The sequence below is a fragment of the Bos indicus genome, chromosome 25 (assembly GCF_029378745.1).
Source record: "Bos indicus isolate NIAB-ARS_2022 breed Sahiwal x Tharparkar chromosome 25, NIAB-ARS_B.indTharparkar_mat_pri_1.0, whole genome shotgun sequence".
Classification (NCBI taxonomy): domain Eukaryota; kingdom Metazoa; phylum Chordata; class Mammalia; order Artiodactyla; family Bovidae; genus Bos; species Bos indicus.
This window is the reverse complement of record NC_091784.1, coordinates 1,542,318-1,568,652: the sequence shown is the minus strand read 5'-3', so window position 1 is coordinate 1,568,652 and position 26,335 is coordinate 1,542,318. Positions and strand designations below refer to the sequence as shown.

General features: G+C 61.1%; 1 protein-coding gene and 1 long non-coding RNA gene across 7 annotated transcripts; one reads left to right on the top strand and one right to left on the bottom strand.

The window, feature by feature from the left end:
- Positions 1–105: 105 nt before the first annotated feature.
- RAB40C (RAB40C, member RAS oncogene family) lies at positions 106–22,710 on the bottom strand. Of its 6 annotated transcripts, none has more exons than XM_019988099.2 (7): positions 22,117–22,255; positions 21,177–21,395; positions 9,017–9,077; positions 8,508–8,568; positions 2,854–2,931; positions 2,330–2,552; positions 106–1,849 (listed from the first exon to the last, which is right to left on the bottom strand). In XM_019988099.2, the coding sequence occupies exons 2-7, from the start codon at positions 21,316–21,318 to the stop codon at positions 1,569–1,571; spliced, it is 846 nt and encodes a 281-aa protein (XP_019843658.2). In that variant the 5' UTR covers positions 21,319–21,395; positions 22,117–22,255; the 3' UTR covers positions 106–1,568. The 6 variants fall into 6 exon arrangements, with proteins under 6 accessions (XP_019843658.2, XP_070635460.1, XP_070635457.1 ...); XM_070779359.1 differs by lacking the exon at positions 22,117–22,255 and adding an exon at positions 21,971–22,079; XM_070779356.1 differs by lacking the exon at positions 8,508–8,568 and having other exon boundaries at positions 22,117–22,701.
- Positions 22,711–23,033: 323 nt separating this feature from the next.
- Positions 23,034–24,346, top strand: LOC139179675 (uncharacterized). Its single transcript, XR_011563972.1, has 2 exons — positions 23,034–23,159; positions 23,268–24,346. It is a non-coding gene; the product is annotated as an uncharacterized lncRNA (long non-coding RNA).
- The last annotated feature ends 1,989 nt before the right edge of the window (positions 24,347–26,335 follow it).

Below are 26,335 nucleotides of genomic sequence, written 5' to 3'. Positions count from 1 at the left end.
TGCGGAAGACTGAGCAGGACAAAGCAGCCGTCTGCAGTGCCATCTGCCAGCCAGCCCAGCCCATGAGAGCCAGACCTTCATTCTCTCCCAACGCAGCCCAGAGACCAGAGCTGAATTATGTTTACTGAACAAAGAAGAAAAAACCGTCCCAAGACAAGCCCAGGAATGGTGCAGGTGTGGACAGCAGCAAAGGGTAGTGTTGACACGGTGAACGCAGGCCCGTCCGTTCCCTCCACACAGTCCAAAGGGGCGCCCGCCGGCAGCCGGGATGGGTGGCCTCCTCTGCAGGCCCTGCTGGCAGCCGGGCGCCTGGCCACAGATGCTGCGGCTCCCCCCACCTCACCTCCCAGGACAGCAGCCCCCGGGGCACCCACCACACAAGTCCTGATCAAGGGGTCACAGGCCAGGGAGGGGCCCACAGGCAGGAGGTAGAGTTGAGCACCAGTGTGACCTGTGGCCACATCACCAGCCAGGCGGACGGAAGGAAGCCAGGCCTCCAGCTCAGGCTGGCTGGTGGGTCCTCGAGGAGGGGCTCAGTGTCCACCACGAAGAGATGGGTGAGGAAGGCTCTTGTGACGTGTGACCTCACATTGTGACGTGTGACCTCACAGAGGGGTGAGTCTGGGTGAGGAGCAGCTATGGGATCCCACCCAAGGCCAGGAAACTGAAGCTGACCAGAGTAGGGTCTAGAAACTCCAGGGCAAGTGGGACTGGCTCGGTCCAGACCTACCCTGGCCTCAAGGCCCAGCAAGTACTGCCTGCCTACAAACAGCTGTGTCCTCAACTAGGAGAGAAGCTGAGCCAACTTCGCGTGGCAACAGGTACAAATGGAACTGAAGGTACAGAATCTCAAGGCTGTCAGCCCCCGAGTGGGGAGAGGGCGCGGGGGAGGGATGTGGGGGTGTGCCCACTTCCTTTCCCAAGAAACCTGAGACCTGCGCGTCACCCCGGCCCTGACCCCGCGGCTTGGGGCTCACAGGGTGTCCTCCAGGAGGGCTGGTGGGCGCCCTGGGAGCTGCAGCCTAGCGTCCCGGGGCAGGTGCGCCAATCACCGTGCTCAGAGGCTGACAGTGCAGCTGGGGGTCCCCGTGACCCTCGCTGGCCCCCGCAGCCACACCCCATGTGAAGGGCCCTGTGAGTTCAGACTCAAGCCTGGATGGTGGCTCCCTTCTGGTCTCAGCCTCACCACCCTCCCCATGTTCCCAGGCTCACCCCCTCAGCAGCCGTGCGCTCACTGCGTGGCTGCACAGAGGCTTCCCTGCTGGTCCTTTAAAAATGTACAAACGTGTTACATAAATAAGAAAGGGGGCCTAGCCCCAGTCCTCAGGCCATCACCAGGCACAGCCTCCTCGGGGCCCTTCTCAGCTGCTCCTTGGGGTCCCGGCGTGCTCCACCACCATCTGCACAGCATGGTCCCCGCTGTCCTGTGCAGCTGGTCTGGCCGAGACCACTAGCCTACCAGGTGCGTCCCCCATGCCTCCCAGGAGGGGCTATGTGGCCAAAGTCCCCGGCACATAGCACAGGGCCCAGAGCCCGCCAGGAGCATTCCCAGGCTGACCCTCCCGTGGCTAGGAGATCTTGCAGTTGCTGCGCGAGCAGTTCTGGGGGGGGCTCTGCGGTGGCCGGATGGACTTGGACCGCTTGAGACTGTTGCCCTTGCTGCCGCCACCCCCAGCCCCACTGGCCAGCGAGTAGGAGCGCCCGTGCATCATGACGGCGTTCATGCCATTGGCCATTGAGAAGGACTTGAGGTGGCTCTTGATGGTGACGGGCAGCGGGAGCTTGTCGATGAGGTGCACGGGGGTGCAAGAAACGATGGCCCGGCAGCAGAGGTCCTGCAGACTGAACACTGCGGGGGCGGGGGGCGGGGGTGTCAGATGATGAGGGGTCAGGTCGTGGGGAGGTAAGGGGGGGGGTCTTGGTGGCAACTGACAACCTCGCCATCAGATGAGCACAAGTGACAGAGCAGGGGCCTGGGGACTGGGAGGGGCGGTGCGCAAAGCCCCCAGGGCTGCTGAAGGGGAACAACCCCCACCCCACACCAGGCAAGCCCAGAGCAGCCACTGGGCACCCCGCCCCTGTCTCCTCCCCATCCCGCAGGGCTCGGCGGCTAGACATCCAAGCCCATAACCCTGGGTGGGAACTGAGCCTCCCTGCCACCTCGTTAGCTCTGCTCTGGTGGGACTGGGGCCTGGAACCTGTCCTCTGACTGGCGGTGGGACAGGTCAGTCCGCAGCCGCCCCTCCCCTGCAGGCCCCGCCCCCGCAGCCGGGCCCCGCCCCTCCCCTGCAGGCCCCGCCCCCGCAGCCGGGCCCCGCCCGCGCCTCACCTCTGTTGGGCCTCCAGATCTTCTCCATGCCATGCCGCATGAGCACGATGCGGGACAGCTCAGTGAAGGACTCAATGACGTTGAAGTTGCACAGCGGGCTGACCTCGAAGAAGGTCATGCAGTTCTTCTCCGCGTAGGCGCGCGCCTGCTCTGTTGGGACTTGCCGCTTGAAGGCTAGATGCAGCCGGTTCCCCACCAGGATCCGGGGGACTCCGGGTGCGTGCTAGGAGGTGTGCAGGACTCAGCAGACGTGCAGTGGCAGGATGCCCCTCTGCACCCACCCCCAGCCCCCAGCTCGCAGGGCGGCCCTCCATCGATTCCGTGCTGAGGGGCCCCTGGGGGCCCAGAACCCCAACCCGTGGTGCCACTGCAGCCAGCGGCCAGCGGCTGGGGACGCACAGAACCTGGGCATGGGAGGCGCTGCAAGTGGGGGCCACAGAGGCTCCCTTTGCAAGTGGGGGATGTCGGCCCACATGCCAGGGATGGGTGTGGCCCTGGAAGGGGGTCTGGGGGAGTACACCTACCTCGTCGATCTCTTTGATCCACCGGTCAATGCCGTCGAAGGACCAGCGGTTGGTGATGTCATACACCAGCAGGATTCCCTGCAAGGCAAGTGAGGGTCTTACGAGGTCCAGGTTCCCACGGATGACGGGGTCTTGTTCAGGCTCTGCCCCGTAGCCCTCCGTCCCCATACGGGCAGGGCCGGGGCGCTCAGGCACCAGCCAAGCTGTCAGGTGGACACGCAGTTCACCCAACAGGCGGCGATGTGGAAAATGAGCTCTGAACCTTCCTCCTGCATTTAAGGGGAGCTCTGTGCACAGGGCTCAGCTAGCCCGACCTGTCTCCTCACCGTGGCATGCCCTGTCCACCGTCTGGCTGGGGGCCATCTGACTGTCAGGGACCTCAAGGGTTCGGTACTGCCTCCCTCCACGTGGGGAATCTGCTGGGATAGAACTGTAGTTTTTCCATATCTTTCCTCAAGCACACGTGCTACCCTACGTCGTCTAACAGTCACTCCACCTGAGAACGGCAGGCGCACAGGACTGCAGTGTGGGGCACTCTTCCTGGGGAACCAGGGGGTGCTGAACAGAGGTGTTTCTGAGCGGTTCCACCCACACTTGCAGGGGACGTGAGTCCGGGAGCAGCTGCCCCAAGACCTCCGCACAGAGGCTCTGCTGCGGGGACTTCCCTACCACAGCCCTCGGAGACTGCTACTCCGCCTGCCTGGTGGCAACCTCTCATGAGCCTCAGGGCCCCGGGGTCACCCCTGTCTCTGGCCTCATGTTCCACCCCGAAACAGGCTCTGTGAGAACCCACCCACCAGCATGGCTCACGCCCTCCCTGTGCAGGGAGTAGCCTTCATCTAGCCCACGTCTCCGTCACACACCAGGAAGGGGAGAGTGTAGCTGTGATGGAGGGCACCCTCCATCTCAAAATGAGGAATTCTGAAGCCTTTCCCCTTGAAACTGTGCTTCGAATTCTGGCAGATGAGGTCCTGCTAAGGAGCAGGTGGAGACCGCTTTCACCCCGGCCGGGGTGGGGTGGGGGATGGAAAGCCTGTGCAGGGCAGGGCGGAGCTGCCTGCAGGGGACACGCTGGGCCTGGAGGGGAGCCGCCCGCTGTGGGGGGATGACAGAGTCCACCAAAAGGCACATGGACCAAGGGCTGGGCCATCCGCGTCGAGTCTTTACAGATACTCAACATAGAACTGCTCATAAAACAAACATCAACAAACTAAACATGCGGTCCCCAGGCCCCCAGGCGGGCAGGGTGCACTTGCGCTCACCCACACTGCTCATGGGCACCACAGACATCGAGGGGACAAACACGGACCCGATGCCATACACGGGCAGTTTTAGAGAACAGAAATACAAACACACCACACAGAACAGGCTTCCACAGACGTGACCACCCGTGGAAGGGCTGGACGGGGACTTATTTCCTTGCTTACGCTTCCTGTGTGATGTTTATTTTTTGATTCAAGCATCTTTATTAACCTATCAATGTTACATTTTACACATAATATAAAAAGGGATCTACATTAGTACATCATGTTAATAAAGCAGTGCTCCAAAGTGACCAAGAAGCTGGGGAGGGAAAGAAATGTTCATTTTGGTCTTTTTCTTTCCACTCCAGCAAATTATACTTTCAATTAACAGCAACAAGGGTATCTTAAAAATGCTCTGCTCATTACATTTCTGTGCCTCACTGCAAATTAAGAGTAGCACTTGAGCCTTTCGGCATGTGACTGAGTCTTCACTGACAGCCCCGTCCAGGCTGGGTGCAGCCCTGGTCAGAGGGAGCACAGACGCGTGACCTCCGGGGTCCTTCAGGAGGGGGACACCTCCTCTGGGGCTGTCAGGCCCCCATCTGGCCTGGAGCCACACCAGGGCGAGAGGCAGGGGCTGCCATGCAACAAAAGGCCTGGTCGTGCCAGTCTGCAGGGTAACTGCTGAGGTGGAGGTGAGCCAGCAGCCACTGAGGCCGACCAGCAAAGGCCAGAGCTGGGCCTGGCACACTGGCCACACAGCCCGAGGACTGCTGAGGCTGTGGGGGCCCACGTGCTGACCACGGCCAAAGGCTGAACTCCACCCTGCTGTGGGCACAGCTGCCCTGAGCTCCGACCAGCCTGACCTGAGCTCCCGGCGGCCAGCAGGGTGAGGCAGCAGTACTGGGAGTGCTCCCGATGGCCGCCGGCTGGAGTCCTGAAACCGGTGTATCCGTTAAGCCAGATGCCAACAGGACATTTTCAGTGATTTCGTCCTGGCTTGTTAAAGCATCAGAAGCTGACTGCCGTGCTCCAGAACCTGAGCGGACCGTGCTCAGGGAGCACCGGGAGCAGTGGCGCTCTTCCACCACCACACCCTACTCCCGGGGCGCCTCTGGGTGGTCCTGGTTGCCAAGCCATCCAATGCACAGTGCACGCTATTTCCAAGTCCCACCGGTTCTTGCCGAAGGTCTCACCCAACCTGACTCAAGGGGTATTGGCCGGCTGTGAGCAAACACTCTGCTTTGGTTTCCTGCCATGCAAGGGCAAGGTCAGCACTACCAGATCTGCAGCAAGACCCCCATCTCCACGCTTCTGTCTCCTTGTAACTCCGTCAGCACTAATCCATCCTAAGTGTCATCTTCATCACGAACGGGAATCCGCAGACATCCTCCCCCAGTGGAGCTTTGATGATGGCTTCCCACTCAGTCCACCTGCCCATTCCAGGAGATTCCATATATGAAACTCCAGAGGCGCCCCCCTGGTGGTCCAGGACCTCAGTCTCCCAACGCAGGGGGCCTAGGCTCCAGCCCTGGTCAGGGACCCAGGTCCCACAAGGCGCATCTCACAGACAGCTCACCTCACTGGCAGCTCGAGCGGGCCCCAGCCAATCGCACAGACCCACCAAGCCAGTGCAGGCAGGTGGGGAAGAAGAGGGGACCCGTAACGTTTAAAAGCTCGAGCAAATGGAGAGAAGCCCATCTCTTGGGTTCAGGCTCAAGTGCACCCCAAGGCTGTTGAAGAGCCTCTGGCTGGTCTCCTAGCTGGCGCCAGTCTCTGCCTACCACCGCCACCCGTGTCCGCCAGGTCAGGCTAATGACAGAAAGGTCACAGGACGAAGGACAGCGAGACGGCCAAACTGTGGGCAGGGACCAAAGGGACCACAGACTTGGCAGGAAAGACACTTGGGACTGAGCACAGGTGGCTTCCTTGAGACCCCAAAATGAGGTTTCTGGTCACCAGGACCCCTCCAAAGGACCCCCAAGTCAGCTGTGACCTCAGAGAGCCACAGGAGTGGCAAAGACATTCTTACTGTATTCTCCCCTTTTCTCTTAACTTTGGCTCAGCTTCTTAAAACTGAGTAAGCCTCCATGGTAGAGACAGAGGCTCTGGTCCTGCCCCCGCCCCAGTTACCTGCTGCTGTCTTTCAGGCGCCCAGAGGCATCTCCTAACCCACAGAGGGTCCTGGTGCAAACCGCCCAGCACACCAGGGCCCTTCCCCACAGCAGCCACGCTCTTGCACCAGGCTGGTCAGCGGGCGCGGCTGCTGGGTCACAGGTGACACACCTCATTTTGTTACAAACATTGGCAGCGAGCCTCTGAGCACACACGGGTGACTCGAGCTGCGAGAGAAAACCTCCCAGGTGTGGGTGGGCGTGTGCACCCTTGTTGCCAAGGTAGTTTATTGAGCTTACACACCAAAAAACGTAGGCATTTCAGGTGTGACCTGTTCAATGAGTTTGGACAAACACACACTTGTGCAATCACCACCTGACCAAGGTTGGAGGGCGGCTTTTACCAGTGAGTGTGGGCTGAGTCACGCGGTTGTGGTACAGCGGCCAAGGAACCACAGGCTGTGGCTGAACGCCCCTGCCCACGCCCCACGGCGCGAGCACAGCTCTGCCCAGAAACCACCGCGTGGACGAGGGGAGCAGATGAACTGCATACACCCCACCCAGGCTGGTGTCCTACTTGGCACTTGCTGGAAGGGCGCATGTGCCCAGACCACTCACCTGTCTCCAGGAGACCAGCGCCTGGCTGAGCTCCCCTTGGTGCTAACCCAGCTGATCCCAAGCCCCAGCTCAACAGGACGCTGCCGTCCCCGGCTCCCCCCACACGCCCAGCCCATGGGAACTGGCACAGGGGACCACGGTCCCCCACGCAGGGAGCGCTGGCCGCCTGGGCCACAAGTGGCCACCTCAGACCTCAGCAACGGAAACAAGGGTCACAAGTCAGGAGACCTGAGACAGAGAGGGCCTCCCAGGAAGAGACACATGAGTGCAGCCAGGGCTGCGTCGGCGGCTGTGGGGCCCGGGTGCCTGTGAGGCCTCCGGGGACTGCACCAGGGCAGGAGGGCGACAGGACAGACAGGACCTGGGGAGGAGCAGCTGCTGATCGCACCCCGGGCCCCACGGGCCACGCTGCAGCCAGCGTGGGGCATCGACCAGGCAGGAGACCTGAGGTCAGCTTCCCAGTTGGAGACCCACCCCCACCCGCCACCCGGGCCGGAGACACACTCAGGATCCACGACTGGTTCCTCCAGCCCAGAAGCAACAGAAGCCTCCGGAACTAGCACAGTCAGCATGAGTGACACGTCCACGCCCGTTGCCCTGCAGAGAAGTGGACACGGAACGCGCTCCCCTCCCCAGGTCCCCGCAGGTGAGCCCTCAGCCAACCTGCCTACGCCCGTCCCAGAGGAGTTGGCCTGCATTCAGGGGCCCCCAGGGCCTCCTTGCTGTTCCCCGATCGCCCTATCCCCATAAACCGAGGTAACTACCCACCCCCCACCTCATTTCCTGTTTTATTGAAAGAGTAGCAATGGGTGCATCGTAAAAATTGGGAAACATTCAAAAGCAACGGGAAGAACAAAGACCTCGTCAAGAAGCCTGTGGTCTCAGGCCCAACACCCGTTCCCCCGTGCACGAGTAGACTCCCCGTCAGACCCCCCCACAGAAGAGGTCTCCTGGGCGCCCGCGCTCTCCCGCGGTCCTGGGCTGTGGGGAGGCCCCCGCACCCTTGTGTCTGCGCTGGTGCCAGCCAGTCTGCGGGCTGCCGGCTCTGACCGTCTGGGAGCAGCCGCTCCAGGTGGGACCGCCAGGCTAAGCAGGTCGGCAGCAGCACCCTTGCTCGCACCTTGGTGGAGGCCTGCACAGCCAGGAGCCCCGCCATGGGGCTATCCACCACACGCCCAGCCGCAGTAGGGAGCGGCGCTCCGGACGCTCCTGAGAGGCACCTGCAAACGTGTCAGCTCCTGCTCACCAAGCAGAGGAGGCCCAGCCTGCACTGTCCAGTCCACCATCGGGGGGCACGCCCCACCTGGTCAGAGCCTGGGCCCCCCACAGGTCCCCTGAAGCCAGTCCCCTCATGAAGGCAGCGAGTGGGCAGCTGGTCTATTCACACAACTGCTGCTTCCCTCCGTGCAGCCTCAAATCTCACACTGACGGCTGGCACACAGGCCACCAGGAGATGCCCAGGACAAACAGGGATGAGCAGGGCCCCAGGAGCCCCCGCACTGCACACAGCCCAGCCTCGGAGCTCCTCCCTGCAGGCCCACCACCACAACCCGTGTCCGCCCTCTGGCATCTACAGCAGCCCTTCCCACAGGGCTGGCCCCGAGCCCACAGCTGCCGCGCCCTGCACAGGGTGCCACAGCCCTGCAGACCCCATGGAGGATGGCCGTGCAGGTCTTACCTGTGCGCCCCGCGAGTAGGACCTGAAGATGGTGCAGAACCGGCCCTGGCCCGAGGTGTCCCTGAAACAAAGTGGGGGGATGCGACCCATGGGAGCCCACCTGCATGAAGGACCCCGCCCCTCCCGCTCTGCATGTGCCCTGCAGACCTCCTTGGCCTGGACACTCCAGAAGACTGCCCTGTGGGGCTGGAGAACTCAAGTGCGGGGGAAGTCACACATCAACTGCGAGGGTCTCCAAACGCCCTCAATGTGGAATCTGGTAGTGACAAGGAGGGAAGGGCCGGGGCCCCCTGGAAACACGTCTTTATGGGCAAAAGGGAGCCAGGCTCTGCCAGGACAGGCAGCCCTGACCTTCTGGTCTCTGCGTCACATGCGGTCCCGTGTCTACACGGCTGCTATACTGGTGGTTTCCTTAAGGACCCGACTGACTTCACCCCGCTCCCTGGCCCCGGCAACAAGGGAAGCACAGCAGCCCCCGCCCAGGCGTCTCGGCGCGCAGCCCGACTCACCAGAGCTCCAGCTTGACCCGCCGGCCGTCCAGCAGGATGGTGGTTGTCTTGTAGTCTATCCCTGCGATGAAGCAGAGCGCGGGTGAGAGACTCGCCTGACCAGGACCCGGTCTCTGCGGCCCAGAGGAGACAGGGCTGCAGCTGGGGAGCCCAGTGGCTCCTGTCATCCCAGGGGCCCAAGGGGGTGCCAACGCGCCAGCCAAAGGGAGGGTGGTTGGCCTCAGCGCTGGCCACGTCACACGCTTCTCAGAGCTAATGGGTTTCTGAGCTCCTGGGCTCACCCACCACCCAGGTGCTGACAACTGGAGTGTGCCTGGAGCACTGTTAATGACAAAGCGGCATCTGAAATGCTTCTTCTCTGGAAAGCTCTCAAAGAACCTCTGCTGGCCACGTCTTTACTTTTCATTTTTTGAATACTTTAAAAATTGAAGTATAGTTGAATTACAATTGCTTCAGCTATACCGCAAAGCGATTCAGTTTTATACGGTTATCTATTCTTTTTCAGATTCTTCTGTCATAGGTTCTTAGAACATACTGAATTTAGTTTCTGATGTTATACAGCAGTTCCCTGTTTATTACTTTCTCATACTTTCATGCGGAAAAAGCTAAACAAGTCCCGTCCCTGGCAGGGGCAGGGACAGTGATGGACGCATCGCCTTACACCAAGATCTTCAACTGGTGTCCGAAAAGCTGGGTCCTTCGTCCTCCTCCCTGGAGCCTTAGGCATCCAGGTTCTCGACTGTTCACGACACCTGTTCCAGGGAGGCTTGGAAATGGGCATTTTCCATGCAGACTCTGCACGTGGGCAGACTCCACCACAGCGCTGCACGAAGGGCCCGAGGGCCTTCCACCCCACTCACTGCTGGCCACATGTCAAAGCCTGGCTCCCACCCATCAAGACACTCATCAGAAGGAAAACGTAATCCACAAAATGGGACATGATAAATACTTGCAAATCACGTATCTGAAAAAGGACCAGTATTCAGAAAACATAAAGAAATCTTAAAACTCAACAAAAAGAATCCAGTTAAAAAGTGGACCAAAGACTTAAAAAGATGTTTCTCCAAAGAAGATATGCAAATAGCTAATAATCACATGAACTAGGGAAATGCAGATCAAAGCCGTATGAGACACCGCATCACACCCATCAGATAGTTATTATCAAAAAAGCAGAAAACAAGCAGTGTTGGTGAGGATGCAGAGGAACTGGAACCCGTGAGCACTGCTGGTGGGGCTGGAAGATGGCGCCGCCAGCGGGGACAGCACGGCGCTCCCTCAGAATTAAACTCAGAGTCGCCAAGGAATCCAGAACATCCATCCAACATGTACGTGTCGCACACGCATGCTTACGGCAGCATTATTCACGACAGCTAAAGGACGGACACAACCCCAGTCTCTAAAGATGAAAGAATGAATCAGCAAAACGCGGTCCATCTGTACAACAGAGTATCATCCCACCTCAGAGAGGAAGGAGAGTCTGACACATGCTGCAACGGGAATGAACACTCAGTAAAACGAGCCGGACACAAGACAAGCACTGCCTGACCCCTTCTGCGAGGTCCCTGGAGCGTGAGCCTCAGACGAAGACTGGACGGAGAGAGGCCGCCTAGGACCGGAGGCGTGGGGGAAGAGGTGCTCAGCGGGGAGTCCCAGCTGGGAAAGTGGAAAAGCTCTGGAGGTGCTGGGAGGGCGACTGAACTGTACACCTAAAAGACTTAAAATGATAAATTTTACGTGGCCTATATTTAGCCACAATTTTTTTCAAGACGGAAGAGAAGATTCTTCCACACGCACTCTCGAGCTAAAGAAACACAGAACTCGGGTGTCTCCACCGTCTTTCCTGTGCATTCACCTCCCCTCAACTGTCTGCCGACAACCCACTTTTTTAGGTGGGAACTCCTGGAATTCTCTGTCAAACGCGGAGCTCAGATTTGGCCCTGGACACCTTAGAGGGTCCGGGCTCTCCGGCTGCGTGAGCCAGACCCTATGAAGACAGTGCTGGACACAGCGATCCCGGGAAGGCCACAGACGCCCACGGCCCACGCTCCAGACAGTCACCTCTGTGGGTGCTCAGCCCAGTGGGTGCTGGCCATGGGGACCCACCCTGAGGCCGCCCCCGCGAAAGGACTGTGGCCAGTGGACCAGGGCCCGGGGGGCCAGCCTGGAGTTGCAGGGAGGAGCGGGCACCCAGGGAGGGCCCAGGAGGAAGCAGGGCACAGGAAGCCACTGGGGAGCACGCCAGCCTCTGTGGCCCTGGGGCAGTGCACACGGGCACCTCGCCCACCCCCCGCCTGAGCCCGCCCAACTCCTTACTCAGGACTTCAACTCCAAAGAGGACGGCCAGCACCCAGCCTTCAGGGCCTCTGCTCAAAGCGCTGCCAGATGCCACAGAGGGCCCTGTGCGGACAGGCTCGCAGAGCTGGGCACAGGCACCGCAGAGGGACCAGCTCCGCCTTCCCTGCAGCACCGCCTCCACGCACAGCGGCTGGGCCAGACGGCCCACGGACGGGAACCAGTGGGACTCCCACCCAGGAGCCCGCCCCAGGGCCGGAGGATCCTCAGGGCAGACAGCGGGGTCCAGCTGAAAATGGCCAGGGGCCCAGCTCTGCAGAAGACACAGGAAGCCGGCAGACTGACACACTCCCTCGGAGGTTCTAAACAACCTCAAGGAGGGGCTTCCCTGGCGGCCCAGGGGCTAGGACGCTGTGTTTGTACGGCAGGGGTGGGGGTCCCATATCCCTCCGGGGACTAAGATCCCACGAACCACACAGCGTGGTTAAAATACATCTCAAGTGTGCTCTTCAAGCTCACCCTGCCGCTCACCCACCCACCCGCCAAACCTGGGCAGAAACGTACAGTGTGCGTAACAGACTCAGAAAACCCAGACACTTGAGTGCAAAGGGAGGCCCACCCGCAGAGGCAGCACCTCCTGCAGGGACAGCGCTAGACCTCACGGCTTCCCAGCCCGGACCCCCTCTGTGGCCTCAGGACCTGTCCCAGCAGAACTGCAGTCCCCCGCCCATCCTCGAGGACCAGCAGCTTCATGGGATGCATGTAACACCTGGTGGGCACAGAACACCACCAGTCCCAGCTGACAAGACGACTGCCCAGCGCACACAGAGGCAGGGCAAGGGCACCTCACACACGGGGAGGAGTCCCCACAGGACCTGGCCAGGGGCCTGGGACTGCAGACACTCCTCCAATGGACACAGGGCTCAGGAGGCCGCTGGGGGCCAGAGCAGGCCGGCTGTGTCCCCATTGGCCCCTGGCTGCCCAGGCTTCAGCTCTGCGCCTCCTAAACGGCCAGCCCCTCTCTCCTGGGGGCTCACGGGACGTCTGCCTGCTGCTCCCCGGGGCTTCTGAGGGGGCGCAGTTCACCTGACGCGGTGGCCTTCTGCATGCCTCACTCCGCCAGGCCCCAGCCACCACGCGCAGCCCTGAGCCAGGAACTGCAGCCTGAGCGTCGACTTCCACCCCGCGCCCCCGCTGCGGCCGGGTGTTCACAGCTGAGACCCCACCTTAACATCGCGTAGGGTCCGACATTTCACAAGGATGTTTCCACTTTATGAATCACATACGTCTGTGGCTTGTTCAGAATCTGAACAAGAACTGTTCACCATCTCAAAAATAATCGCGTCATGCACAGTGACACCGTCACCAGGTCCATTTTCACCGTCACCTTCTCAGCGTCGCATGGCTGTCCCCAGGCACTGACTCACTCGGCCACAACCACCTTACGACTCCGCCCGCGCCCCTTTGTCCTGCTCCACGTTACGGACGTGTGTGCCGTAGCGACGAGTGTGGGCAGAGCAGGTGATCCACTAGTTCCACTCCTTTTCAGGACAGTCAAGGGGATGCTGCAGAGACCTGTCCGGGAGGGCCGACGCCTGGGACCCCGCGTCCCCTGGCCCACGGGACCCGCCCGGCAGGGAGGCGCACAGCCCGGGAGGCAGGGATGCGACAGGAACTGCCCGGCACCGACGCTTCCGCCCTCCCCAGAGGTGCTCAGAGCAGGGCTGGGAGGAGGAGGCAGGTCGCTCAGGTCCCATCCTGGCAGGTGCCCACGTCCTGGTGATCAGGGAGTCTATCGGGCACCCCTTAGGCCCTGATAGCCAGTGCACCAGGGGCTGGGACTACGTGCACGGATACACAGGAGGAAGGCCAGGGGGCCCCAGCCAGCAGGAGGAGCCCCCCGCGGCCCCAGGGCCCTCCTGTGGAGGACGGCCTGGTGCGGGGTTCGCCTCCCTCGGGCCCTTCTCCCCGCAGTGCAGCAGGCAATCCTCCCTTGGGACCCACATTTCCCACACCTGCGGGCACAGATGCAGGACAAAAGACCTTGAGAAAACCCACCTTCGCTCGAGCCCTGGGAAATAACAAGGTCAGCAGGGTGAAAGGGACAAGCAGCATCAGTTCTCAGCTTTAGCCTGCGCACCAACCAAGTCCGTGGGTGTTCAGAAGCCCAGGGTTCTGCCCTCCCTGGGAGCAACAGCTTTCAGGAGCAAGACCACCAGGCACAGCCTGCCTGACCCCTGGGGGATGGGGGGCATTTCCCATGCACCGGTCCAGGCTAAACTCAGACCCGTCTGCAGGACCGCCAAGGAGGGGTGCCCCACCCACAAAACAACCTGCCAGCCCTGCTTCCATCTGAACTTTAGTCTTTACAGAGGAATCGGCAGCTCTAGTGTATATCCACCGAGGCACTTCCCAACAAGATGAAAAGCCACAGGACAACTTGTTAAAAATTCATAACAGTGAGAAAAAAACAAGTGACGAAGACTGGGTTAAGAACGAAAGAGAAAATGCTGATCAATGCCTTCCCTTGCGCCTGACACGGGCGCACAGCTCCCGGGCATGGAGGGGCTGCTGTCACCCTGCCATCCCTGCACGGGAGGAGCTGGTCTCCCAGCACGGCCCCCAGAGCCCTGCTCCCCTCCTGGACCCAACATGATGCCAACGCCCAGCGTCAGGGTGCTGCCCCAAACCCAGACAGGCAGCCGCTGCTCCTCAGAGCTACTCCTTAGGGAGGGAAAACCAGATATCGCCAAGTTCCCAGAGACAGACAAAGGCAAAAAAGGCCTAGGTCCTTGCGGAACCAGAAACAGCGTTCAGCAACAGCGGCAGACGTGCAGAAGTGCTGGGGGCCGCACATGGCACTGCAGGCAGCGCCAGGCCAAGCGGTCCTCCTGACACACCTGACCAGCCCTTGCACACCCTCTCCCCGGGGGCGGGGGGGACAGCAAGGCCTCTCTCTGCCACGTGTGCCTCCTTCCAGGGCACGCGGGGGGCAGAGGAGGGTCTCCCGCAGTGTGGCGGGCCCTCACAGGCAGGCACAGGCCTCAGTCCTCCCGAGAGTGATGGCGGTCAAACCTGGTTTCTGCTCCTCAGAGAAAGGCCCAGTGACGATGGCCACTCCACGATCACACTGCACAGACAGCCCTGCGGCTCCGTGAAGCAGGAGGCTCCTGGTGAGAGGCCTGTGCCCTGGAACGGAGGCCGGGCACCACCGCTGACAACACTCAAGCTCAGCGGGCCTTCGGCCTGGCCCACGAGTGCGCAGAGCCCCCGAGGCCCAGATTCCTGCCCCACAGACACGTGCATGGTGCTTTGTGGTCGGTTCGGAGCTGAAACAATTCCACAGTCTGGGACTCATGGACAGCAGACATTTATCCCCCACTGTCTGGAGCCCGGGAGAGCACTCAGCACGGGGGATCCAGCATCTTTGGGGGTGGCTGCCCACCATGTCCTTGGGCGGAGGTGGCGAGGGAGCCCTCCTGACCAGATCACCTACCGAAGGCCCCACCTCCTAACACCATCTCTGGAGTCAGGTGTGAGCATGTCAATTGCGGAACGCCCGCCCAGTGCTGGCAGGGGCAGAAACACGGACGTGCGCTCCGCTGACCAGCCTGCAAAAGCCGACCAACACCAACAACCCAAAGACTCTTCCATAGGGCTGTGTGGTCCTAGTCCTGGAACCTGAGGACACGCTTCCCACAGGGCGAAGGGCTTGGCCGACACGATGGGTCCCGGGCCTCAAGAGGGAGAGGACCCCAGGCTCCCCAGCCCGATGTCATCACAAGTCCTCAGAGGTGGGCACCCCTGGCCAGTGAGTCTGACAGATGCGATGGAAGGAGGGCCCTGCCCTGGCTCTCAGAGTGGAAAGGGGGACCTGGTGAGGAGCGCAGGTGACCCTGAGGGGCTGGGACAGCCCTCTGTCCACAGCAAAGGAACAGGGACTCAGCCCCATCTGACTGACTGCTGCGCCTGCAGAGCAGCAAGATGGCGAGTGACGGCAGAGGGAGCGGCCGGGGGACAGGCGACCGTGGCAGTGGTCTCAGGGAGTGCCCAGGGGATGGGTGACCAGGGTGGTGGTCTCAGGGAGCGGCCGGGGAATGGGTGACCACGGTGGAGGTCTCAAGGAGTGCCCGGAGGACAGGCGACCAGGGCGGTGGTCTCAGGGAGTGGCCGGGGGACGGGTGACTGGGGCGGAGGTCTCAGGGAGCGGCTGGGGGACGGGTGACCGGGGCGGTGGTCTCAGGGAGCGGCTGGGGGATGGGTGACCGGGGCAGTGGTCTCAGGGAGCGCCCGGGGAACAGGTGACCGGGGTGGGGGTCCCAGAGAGTGCCCAGGGGACGGGCAACCGGGGTGGGGGTCTCAGGGAGTGTCTGGGGGATGGAAGATCAGGGCCGGGGTCTCAGGGGACGGCTGACCACAGCGGGGGTCTCAGGGAGTGCCCGGTGGGTGACCAGGGCGGGGGTCTCAGGGAGTGCCCAGGGGACGGGCGACCGGGGCGGGAGTCTCAGGAAGCGCCCAGGGGATGGGTGACCGGGGTGGGGGTTTCAGGGAGCGCCCGGGGGAACGGATGACTGGGGCGGTGGTCTCAGGCCGTTTCTAGTAACAACTCGACAGGGTCTAAAACCCGCCTGCTGGGAGGATTTACCAGGAGGCGGCCCTCAGCACGGTGAGTGTGGAGTGCCCGCAGCCCTCACGCCCTCCCCGTCGGGCAGAAACTGCACGTCTGCTCTGGAAAGCTGCCAGGCGGTGCCCACCCCCAGCACTCACCGCACCCCTGACGGAAATACGCGTGCTCACTCGCCCAGACACATGTCAGAATCCGCACACCAGCACCCCTCAGGGTGACCCAGACATGGAAACCCGCTGGTTGAAATGAGAAGACAAGAGAGGCCAAGTCGTACAGCTCCGCTTACAGAAGTTCAGGCAGGAGAAGCTGGCCGGAGGGGACGCGGGGTGGGGCAGCTGGGGCCTGAATCATACCATGATCAGGGCCACTCGCTGATCTGCTGACCACAGCAGATCTGCCCTTCTCCGGCGGCGCAGGGTCGGAACCACAGGTGCAGGCGGCAGCCCGTCACAGGCCTGGAGGGGACAGAGCGGATGCCCTTGCACACGGGCACTCGGGCTGGGGAGGAGCTCCAAGGAGGTCATGGGCTGGCTCCTTTAACACCTTGAAAACCACATGAAACCAAATCAAAGCAAAAGCTTTCTGCTGTCAACGAAGAGCAAGCCATGTTTCACACACGAAACTTGTTATTTAAAAAAAACAACACAACACCCTACCGATAATCCCAAAACTCAAAGGTGACCATTAACGTTCTTGAGTGTTTCAGCCGATGATTCTGCCCTTTGTCTTACTTACACAGCCTTGACAAGATAACAAAGGCTTTCCTAACCACTGAATGTTCATTCACTATTTCTCCACACCAGCATTTTTAAAGGCTCCACAATATCTCACCCTACCACTTCCATATGTCCTTGCCAGACCTGTGGGCTGCTTCAAGTTTTTCATTTTTTTTTTTTTTTTTTTTAAAGAAAAAAGCTTTGCTTTCCTGCAGATGTGCCCCTTAAATTCCTCAGGGTGGGTGCCTTACCACTCGCAGGAAGCGGGGCTCATCCACGTCTGGACACAAGTGGCTGCACGCCCGGCGGGAAAGCAAGCATCCTCTGACCTGGGCTGTGCTGAGCTCATGGGCGAGCACCCCATCCCGCTGCACCTCAGGGCTGAGCGTCTTCCCATGTCCTCCCCGTGAAGCCTACGTGTTGCCAAGTGCCAGAGAGGAAAACACTCCCAACTACGACAGCATGACCAAGTTGCTCCCATTGTTAAGGCATGTGGGTGCTGCTGATGCGGTCCAAGTCAAATCACCACAGCCCCATGGTGTGTGTGTATGCATGCGTGCACACCCGCAGCTGACAGGCCTCTGCAGCCACGTCACACCTGAGCCCTGTGTTCAGGGACACACCTCCCGCCCAAACTGCATCGGTGGGAAGATCAGAATCAGGCAGTTTGAGGACAGACATTGGACCCAGGAAGGTAGGGGCCAGACGGCGGGGAGGAGAGCACTGAGCCACCACAGCCCCGGGGCAGCACGGCCCGCAGGGCAGGCGCGGGTGGCCAGCAACGCTGCCACACTGCAGCACCCATGGCCCCCGCAGTGGCTTCTGGACCTGAACACGGAACCTCGGTGCCCCTCAGATGGACGTCTCTGCGTTCTCAGGCCTGCACACCCCATCTCATGCACCATCCCTCCCCATCCCTCCCAGAGAGGCGCGCACAACCCTCATCCGCAGGCACCCTCCCCACTTCGGACCAGGTGCTCCCCTGGAAGGGAAGGCGCAGCCGGCTGTCTGCTCAGCTCATGCCCCCAAGAACTGCCCTGGTCCCAGGACATCTGCCCACTGAGGATCCACGGTGCCGTGCTCAGTCTAACCCACAGAACACACCAGGTAGCCTTTTGGGCTCACAAACACATGTTTATCACCAGCCAAGATCTCTGTCCAGGGGCTTCCCAGGTGGTTCAGGGGTAAAGAATCTGCCTGCCAATGCAGGAGACCCGGGTTCAATCCCTGGGTCAGGAAGATCCCCCGGGGAAGGAAATGCTGGTAACCCACTCCAGTATTCTTGCCTGGAGAAGCCCATGGACAATGGAGCCTGGCAGACTACACTCCATGGGGTTGCAAAGAGTCGGACACAACTGAGCAACTAAGCCGCACAAAGACCTGTGTCCAGGGTTGGCACTGACTCCTTTGCACCTGCTGTGGGCAGAGAACCAGCCCACTCCCAGGGCTCGGGCCTTCCCCGCTCTGCTCTTCCGTCTGAGGACGGGCATCCTCTCTGCCATGCCCTCTGCACGCCTTGACTCAACTAGGCAGAGTCCACCCAAGATCCTGGAAGCCTGCCTGCCGAGCAGCCTCCCCGTGTGTGAGCACATCCCCTGAGCGCTCCTGGTGGTGCCCACCGCCCCCATCGGGGCCAGTCTCCCTCACCGTTGTTTCCGCCCCCCTGCTTCTGAAGGACGCATGTCCACAGCCAACGAGGGTCCGGACATTCCAACCTCCACAGAAGAAAATGGTCCACCATGGACACCAGAACCTGCTCATTACTACCAGATCCCGAACGTGACTGAGAAACCTCAGTTACCACCTTACACTCAAGAGTTCAAGTTCACCTTTCCTGCATGCCCAGTTGCTCAGTCCAGCTCTTTGTGACCCCGTGGACTGCAGTCCGCCAGCCTTCTCTATTGAATTTCCAGACAAGAATACAGGAGTCGGTGTCACTTCCTCCTTCAGGGGATCTTCCAGACCCAGGAATTGAACCTGTGTCTCCTGCCCTGGAAGGATTCTTTACCACTGTGCCACCTGGGAAGCTCAACTTCACTTTATTCACTTCTATTTCCCAGCTCGTTCCCAAAGGACTGACGAAGTCCAACTGCCCATCCTGAGAGTGACCTGCGCATGGTCTCTGACACCCGCACGCAGTTCCAGCGTGCTCTCCAGAGCGCCCAGGTCAGCATAGTCAGCCCAGCGCCACCTCCCCTCCCTCCCGCGTTCCTTCTGCAGCACGCTCCAGGTCAGGGTGCCGGACACTGACATCTTCCCCACATTCTCCAAGCGACCGAGGGATGATGTCCCAACTGATGTGGTCCTGGGCCCTGTGAAAGGTGTGTCCCCCGCACTAAGTACTGCCCATGCCCAAACCACGCAAGTGGCCACCTCTTCAGGGAGCAGCCACTGTGCACCTGGTCAATTCCTGGGCTGCACCGCAGATATGAAGAGCTGCAGTGGAGGACTGTGGTCATCGGGGAGAAGAGCCAGGCCCAGGCCCAGGGTGGAGATGCAGCCAAGGGTGCAAGCACAAGTGTGAGAAGGGCTTGCCGCTGCACTCTCACCCCAGAACCCGGCACCCGACAGAGGGAAGGCAACCCCGAAATCACTTAGCTCCAGACTGCGGTGCCCAGGAAAACACAAAGGAAGAGAAGAGACTGGGAGAGGTTGGGCGGTAACCATGAGCCCAGGGGTGCCATAGCAGGCTGCCCGCTGTGCCTCCCAGGCGCAAGTCTCCTGCCAACACTAGGGACAAGGCAACGGAGAAAAGAGCAGGGGGCACACCCCAGCACGACAGCTCCGGGTCGGCACTGAGGATGGAAACCAACCTCCAGCCCCAGGAACAGCTGGGCCTGTCCAGGGACGCGGCACCACACTGGGTCGCAGAAACAGAGAAATAACCATCAGGGCAAACCCCGGGCAGGCCACCCCTCAAACCAGCTCGCCCCTCCGGCCCCTCCATCTCTTTCCTTCCCTCCCCCACACCCCAGGTTCAAAGGAGGCACACACTCAGCAGCACTGACACCAGGAGCAGACAGTGAGGACGGAGCTGTGCCTTTTCTCCAGCTTCCCAGGACATGGGTGCGTCACGACGATGTGTCTTCCCGCTACCCCTAACCCTGAAGACTGTGGGAGCCAGGGTGCCAAGGGCGGAACTGCCCTCTGTGAACGGGCAGGGCCCGAGGGGCGGCAGAAGGCTTCCAAGCACTGGACCCAGTAGTGTGGACAGTGTGGGAGCGGAGTCTGTGGAGCCCTGGGGAGAAGACGCTGGGCCGCCGGCGCCTCCCGCCAGCTGCCTCTGTGCCAGCAACTCCCAGCTGCCTCTGTGCCAGCAACTCCCAGCGGCCGGTCCACAGGAGCCAAGTCTTGCCACAGGCACGGACCCTTCCTCTGGCCCCATGGCGGGGTGTTAGCAGAAAGGAATCTGAGCTCCCAGGGAGCGGGGATCGAGAGGACCACCCGCGAGAGGCTTCCTTCACCGTTTCTGGCTGACCCGCACTGGCCCAGGCCACTGGGAGTCCCTGAGTCCCTGCCGTCTCCACGCCTCAGGCAGCGCTCCGCCTGTCACAGGAAGGAGGCGGGTCCCCTCTCCACCTGTGGCTGTGTCCCCAGTGCTCACCACACCCGGCAGGAGGACCCTCGGCAGCAGAGGTCTCGTCCGAGAAAACCTCTGTTGCTCTGATGGCGCCCTGGCCTCGGGATCTGCCGGATACGCACCACCAGCCTCCTGGGCATCGGCTCCGGGAAGGTGACTCAAGAGTCCACCATCCGCGCCTGGAGACACCCAGCAGTGGCGGTGGTGGCCTCCCGCTGGCCCTCTTGCCCTTAAAACGAATCCAGGGCCCTACTCTCGCTGAGGCTGGGAGCATGTGCTCGGGGAGGTGGGACAGACCTCAGCAGGGGGGGCCCGGCCAGCCCAGGTAGCCCTACGACCCTGACAGTTCTGAAAGGAAAGGATGGAGGAGCAGCGTCCACAGTCTTAGCCGCCACAGGCCAACAGGATAGTAAACAGCCTCCGCAAGAACCCAAGACACAAAGAGTGTGGAGGACGAGGACGCCAAGAAGCAGAATTCCTCAGGAAAGCCAGCCTTGCCGGGAGCACGAAGGTCCCGGGGAAGGAGCGCCAGAGCCTGGGAGGGGCCGCGCTGCCCCGTCAACCGCGGACGCTGAGAGAAGCCCAGGCAGGTGCCAGCGATGCCTACGTGCCGTGTTTGGGCCACAGGTCCGGGAACGTGGACAGAACGTTTAATCCCGTCAGGAGCGCGCGTTTTCCTCCTGCACAAGGTGCTGATGCTCGGAGCCCGGAGCCCGGAGCCAACCGCCTTCCTCTGAGGACGCCCAGGTGTGCACACCTGGAGCGGCCGCGCGGCCAAAGCAAGGCCCTTCTTCCTCGGAGGCCCGAGACCAAGCCTCCGCCCCAGAGACGCCGCGGGCCGCGGCGGGCCCCGGGGAGCTAGGGCGCTGATCCCCGGCCCCCGCCCGGCGCCGGCCCGCGGCCAGGCAGACGCAGGTCGCCGGGCGGCGTCAGGTGCCGGCTTACCGTTGCTGTAGGCGTACGGGGACTCGGCCGCGCCGTCCTGCAGGCTCTCCAGGATCTCGCCCTTGCCCACGTCGCTGTCGCCCACCAGCAGGAACTTGAGCAGGTAGTCGTAGCTCTTGACCGGGCTGCCCTGCGTGCCCATCGTCGCTCACGCGCGCGCGGGCCTCGCCCGCATTCCCACGGCGCCGCGGAGCCCGGCGGCGGAGGCCTCCGGCCGACCTGCGGGCGCCGGCGCGGATGAGTGGGGCTAGGGGACGGCGAGGCCGCCCAGCCCACACCTGCTCCACCGCCCCCGCCGGGCCTCTCCTCTCCTCGCCTCAGCGTCGCCGCCGCCCCGCCGCTTCCCGCAAGGCGCCGCTCAGCCCCGCCGCCCCGCCCCGCCCCGCGCGCCGCCATTGGTCGTCCGTCATCCCCCTTCCCACGGCCATTGGCCGGCGGCCACGTCCTTCAGCACCACGGGCGCCCCCAGCCCCTGCCCCCGCTTCCCAGACTTCGCCGCGAGACCTTCGCGCGCCCCGCCCCGCCGCCGCCCCGCCCCCGCGCCGTCGGTCATGCCCCGCCCCCTCCCCGCGGCCATTAGCCCGAGCGCAGGTCCATCACAGATGCCCCGCCCCACCGCTTCCCAGGCCGCGCGGAGAAGCCCGCAGATGCCCCGCCCCGCCGCCGCCGCGCCCCGCCTTCCCGCCGTCGCCATTGGCCCTCTGCCGCCCGCTTTCCCGGAAGCACTGGTCCGCCTGCACGTCCGTCACAGCCCCGCCGTCCCCGCTGCGTCCCACAGAGCATCGCGGACTCACCGGCAACCCTACCCCGCGCTACCACGGCTCCTCGGCCCGCCCTCCACTTCGCCACTGGCCGCCGCTGCAGCAACCCTCCCACAGCAACTGGACCACCCGCACATTGGTCTCGGCCTCTGAGCCCGCCCCCCTTCCGAGATGCTCACCAATCAGGAGCCTGGAGCTCCAGGTTGTTTGCATACGCCCCTCCTTCCGCGTACGGAGCAGGACGGCGGCCGTCCCCAAGACGGGGTGAGGCGGCTAGGCGCGGGAAGACTGGGGTCTCGGGAAAGTCGCGGCCGCTGCCCCCACGAAAACCTCGGACGGGACGGAGCGGCCCGTTTGCTTCAGCGCCCTCGGAAGCTGCACTCTTCGACAAGGGGGCGTGGCGCGGAGAGGAGAGCCAATCGGCGCTCGGAGTGGCCTCGGGAGGCGGGACTTCCGCTCCCGCGTGGGCGCCGGGGCGGTGAAGTATGGTGTGAGGAGGGGGCGGGCCCGGAGGACCGAGGAGGGCGGCGGGCGGCGGTGAGGATGGTTGGGCGGCGGTGAGGATGGTTGGGCGGCGGTGAGGAGGGGATGCTCGGGGGCGGCGAGGGGACGCGCGGGTCATGACGGGGGCGCAGGGCCCCCAGCGCAGCAGGTCCGCTCCGGTCCTTCGCCTCTGCTTTTCCCCTGGCAAGGCCTGCAGTTAGACAGCGGGGCTCCGATGGCCGGACTCTGCGGAATGGCGGGCTCATTGCTCTGGTTTTCCTCCGGCTCCAGAGAAGATGGCACTGCCGGCTCGGAGCTGCTGTGACCGGGTGGGGGGCCCAGGAAGAGGGCCGGGGCGTGGGGCTCTGAGGTTTGACTAGGGGGCCTCCAGGAGGAAGTGACTTTGGGGTTGTTTACAGGATGGATTAGAAATGCGTGTGAACCCGTGTGAAGATAACAGTTTTACTCTTCAAGATGGAAAGTAAAGCAAAATAATACTCTTCTCCCCATTGGATCAGCAATGTCACATGTGGGCCACGATGTGGGGAACAGCTCTCTGGGAGGGAGGTTGGACAGCCTAATAATCCCGTGTCTTGTTTAGCCTGGAGAAGTTGTCAGAAACAAGCTCAAAGAATCACTGTAGAGCATTGTAGTGATGGTGAAAGTGGTGAAACCGCCTAGACCCGGGATAGGGTGCCATTAAATCAACCAGGTTTACGCCGCCCCTTCAGTCATTGAGGTAAACCGCGAACAATACTGACCTGAGAAGACAGACAAATGACAGTACAGTTATACCCAGTGTAACTTTAACAGGAATGTTTTAAAGTTTTAATTTGTTTCATTCTAGATTTGTGTGTAGAGAAATATAATGTGTGCACAGGATGAAGTCTGGAAGGATGCTCACCAAATGGACAACATGGTTTCCTTTGGGGATGGAGAGTGGTGTTCTCATTAATAAACATTTTCCCGGGAACATATTCCCACATGACATGTAGTTAACAAAAGTTTAGCATATGGGCTTCCCTAGTGGCTCAGTGGTAAAGAATCCACCTGCCAATGCAGGAGACATGGGTTTAATACCTGGTCGGGGAAGATTCCACATGCCACGGAGCAACCAAGCTCATGCGTCACAATTACTAAGCCTCTAGAGCCTGGGAGGCCAAGAGCCTGTGCTCCGCAACAAGAGAGGCCACTTCAGTGAGAAACCCGCATACCACTAGAGAGTAGCTCCCTCTCTCTGCAACCAGAGAAAAGCCTGCACAGCAACAAAGACCCAGCACAGCCAAAAATAAACAAAATTTTTTACAAGTCCAGCATAGAACTACCATACAATGCAGCAATTCCTCTCCTAGAGAAATGTAAACATACTCTTAAACAAAAACTAGCTTATGAATGTTCACAGCAGCATTACTCACAGTAACCAAAAGGTGGAAACAACTGAAACATCCATCAGCAAATCAACAGATAAACAAGATGTGGCGTATCCACACAACAGATTTTCATTCTTAAAAAGGAATAAAGTGCTGATGCCTACTACATTTATATGAAACATCCAGACTAGGCAAGTCCACAGAAAGTAATCAGTGGTTGCCAGGACCTGGGGGAGGGGAAACGGCGAGTGCCTGCGTCCTGGGCACAACGTCTCTTTGGGATGATGAAAATGCTCTAACTGGTGACGGTTACACTACTTGGTAAAGCTATTGAAAACCCAGTGACTGTAGGGACTTCCCTGGTGGTCCAGTGACAAGGACTCTGTGCTCCAACGCAGAGGGCCGGGTTCGATCCCTGGTCAGGTCCCACATGCTACAACTAAGATCCAGTGTGGCCAAATACAAATATTTTGTAAAACTCAAGAATTGTACACTTGAAATGGGTGAATTTTGTAATATGTAAAGTATGCCTTAATAAAAACATTGAAAACAGTAAGTCAGTGAAAAGGACCCGAACTGGCAGAGGCCATGTGTGTTGGGGCTCCCTAGAAAGACTGCATGCAGAGGGGACAAGCACATCAGCACAGCAACTAGGCCCCGAGGACAGCTCAACTGGCACGTGTCCAGGAGGTGAGCAAGAGGGCACCAGCAACTCTTCCTAGCGGGTCACCAAGCCTGGGCCATTCTCCAGCAGTAGGTGGTCTTCACAGGGAGCAGACCTCTGCGTGGCCAGGGCACGACTGAGTGACCACCCCACAAGCTGCAGATAACCTGCAGTGAGCCGCGTGGACTCTTGTCATTTCACTTTGGTGGGGCACCTGGGGAGGCCTCCTAAGGAGGCCTGGTCGCTCTTTTGGGTGCACAGCACCCGGTGAGCACCGGGCCCTTTCTCACCTGCCTGCAGGGAGAGGCTCGGTACCCTCCTAGCTCTGGGGCACTCATGGGCAGGGGGGTGAGCAGGGCCATCTGGTTCACTCAATCTACAGAGCAGCCATAGCCTGGATGCTGGCCCATGGCAGACAGGGCCGCCAGCATGCCAAGACAAGGCACATCCTCCCACAACACAGTGTTCGCAGAAATGCCAGCCCGTGGGTGGAGTCTCATTAGTCCTCAGCTGGCAGGGCTGGGGAGCCGCAGCCAAGCCAAGCCTCTCCTGCAGAGGTCACTGCACCAACCTTGGAGCCCACCTCTGCCTGGCCTTGCCTTCTCCCTGCTCGAAAGTCACTCCTCACTGGTGGTGACATTTCTTTCTTAGAGTCTGAGGCTGCTTGGAAGGGATGGTGGGTGAGAAACTGTTATCCCACTTTGAAGAGAATTTTAAGTCAAAACCACCCTTTGTACCTCAGGACTGGGGGCCCCCACTCCCTGGTTCTCCATTACCCAGGACAAAGTGAGGCCACTGGGTCCTTACCAGCACAGCCTGTGCAGCAGGCGCGGCCACCCGAGACCTGTCTGCGGAGTCCAGTCCTGGGAGAAAGATGCAGCAGCCTCCCAGGTGCCTCCTGTCCTGTGGACTTACAGTTTCCAGTGCCACTGTCCTCTCTGGCCTCTGACCTCCTGGCCCCAGGGCAGAAGGGGTTGGCAAGAACCCACAGGGTCTGGAGCCAGGGGGCCCAGACAAGGGAGGGATGGTGGAGGGGTGCCGTTCCCTGAGCCCAGCAGGCCCTGTGGGTGGAGGAGCTGGCCTCCACGTAGCTCATGCATTTCTGCAGGGATGACCTTTGAGGAGCCTGAGGCCAAGGACACAGCAGCCCAGAACAGCCCTCTGCTCACGAGTCCTGGGTCAGCCCCGCAAAGGCGCCCAGGTGCTGGGTGGTCAAGGGTCACTCTGGGCCCCTCTGGTGAAGAGCCTGACGGTGTCCCCTGCAGTTCCCCCATCCACTGGCCGGGGCCAGGATAGGGGCCAGGCCCCCAGACCCAGACTCTATCCAGAGAGGGGGAACAAAGAAGTGGTCTGGGGCGTCTCCCCCTCCCCACTGAGTAGGGCCTGGGGTCCACCCATGGGGTGAGTCACACAAGTGACTGACACAAGTCACAACAATTGGCCCGCTGGTTACTCGACCTCCAACCCCCGGCCTGGGCCTGCTGCCAAGAGAGGCCCCACTGAAGTGCCTCAGATGGAGGGCGCTGGAGTATGTGCACGCCCAGCAAGAACCAGCAGGGGACGCTGCAACCAGTGGGCCAGAGCAGGAGGAGGGACAGGACAGGGGGCCGTGGTATCTCTCTACTGGTCACTGTCACGTGGAAGGGACAGCAGCTTGCAGAGGCAGCCCTGGTGTGTCAGGCTGACTTCACAGGGATGGGCAGACTCGGTGTTCCTCCCAAGGCGATGCCTGAGGTCACAGTGGCATTTGCGTGTTCCCACCAAGAGCACAGGAGCCGAAGCCCAGGATCATCAGACGAACCCAATGTAGGGACAGGCTACCAAGAAGTGACTGGCAGGATCTTAAGGACCCCAGTGCCAGGACAGGCAGAGCGGGGCTGG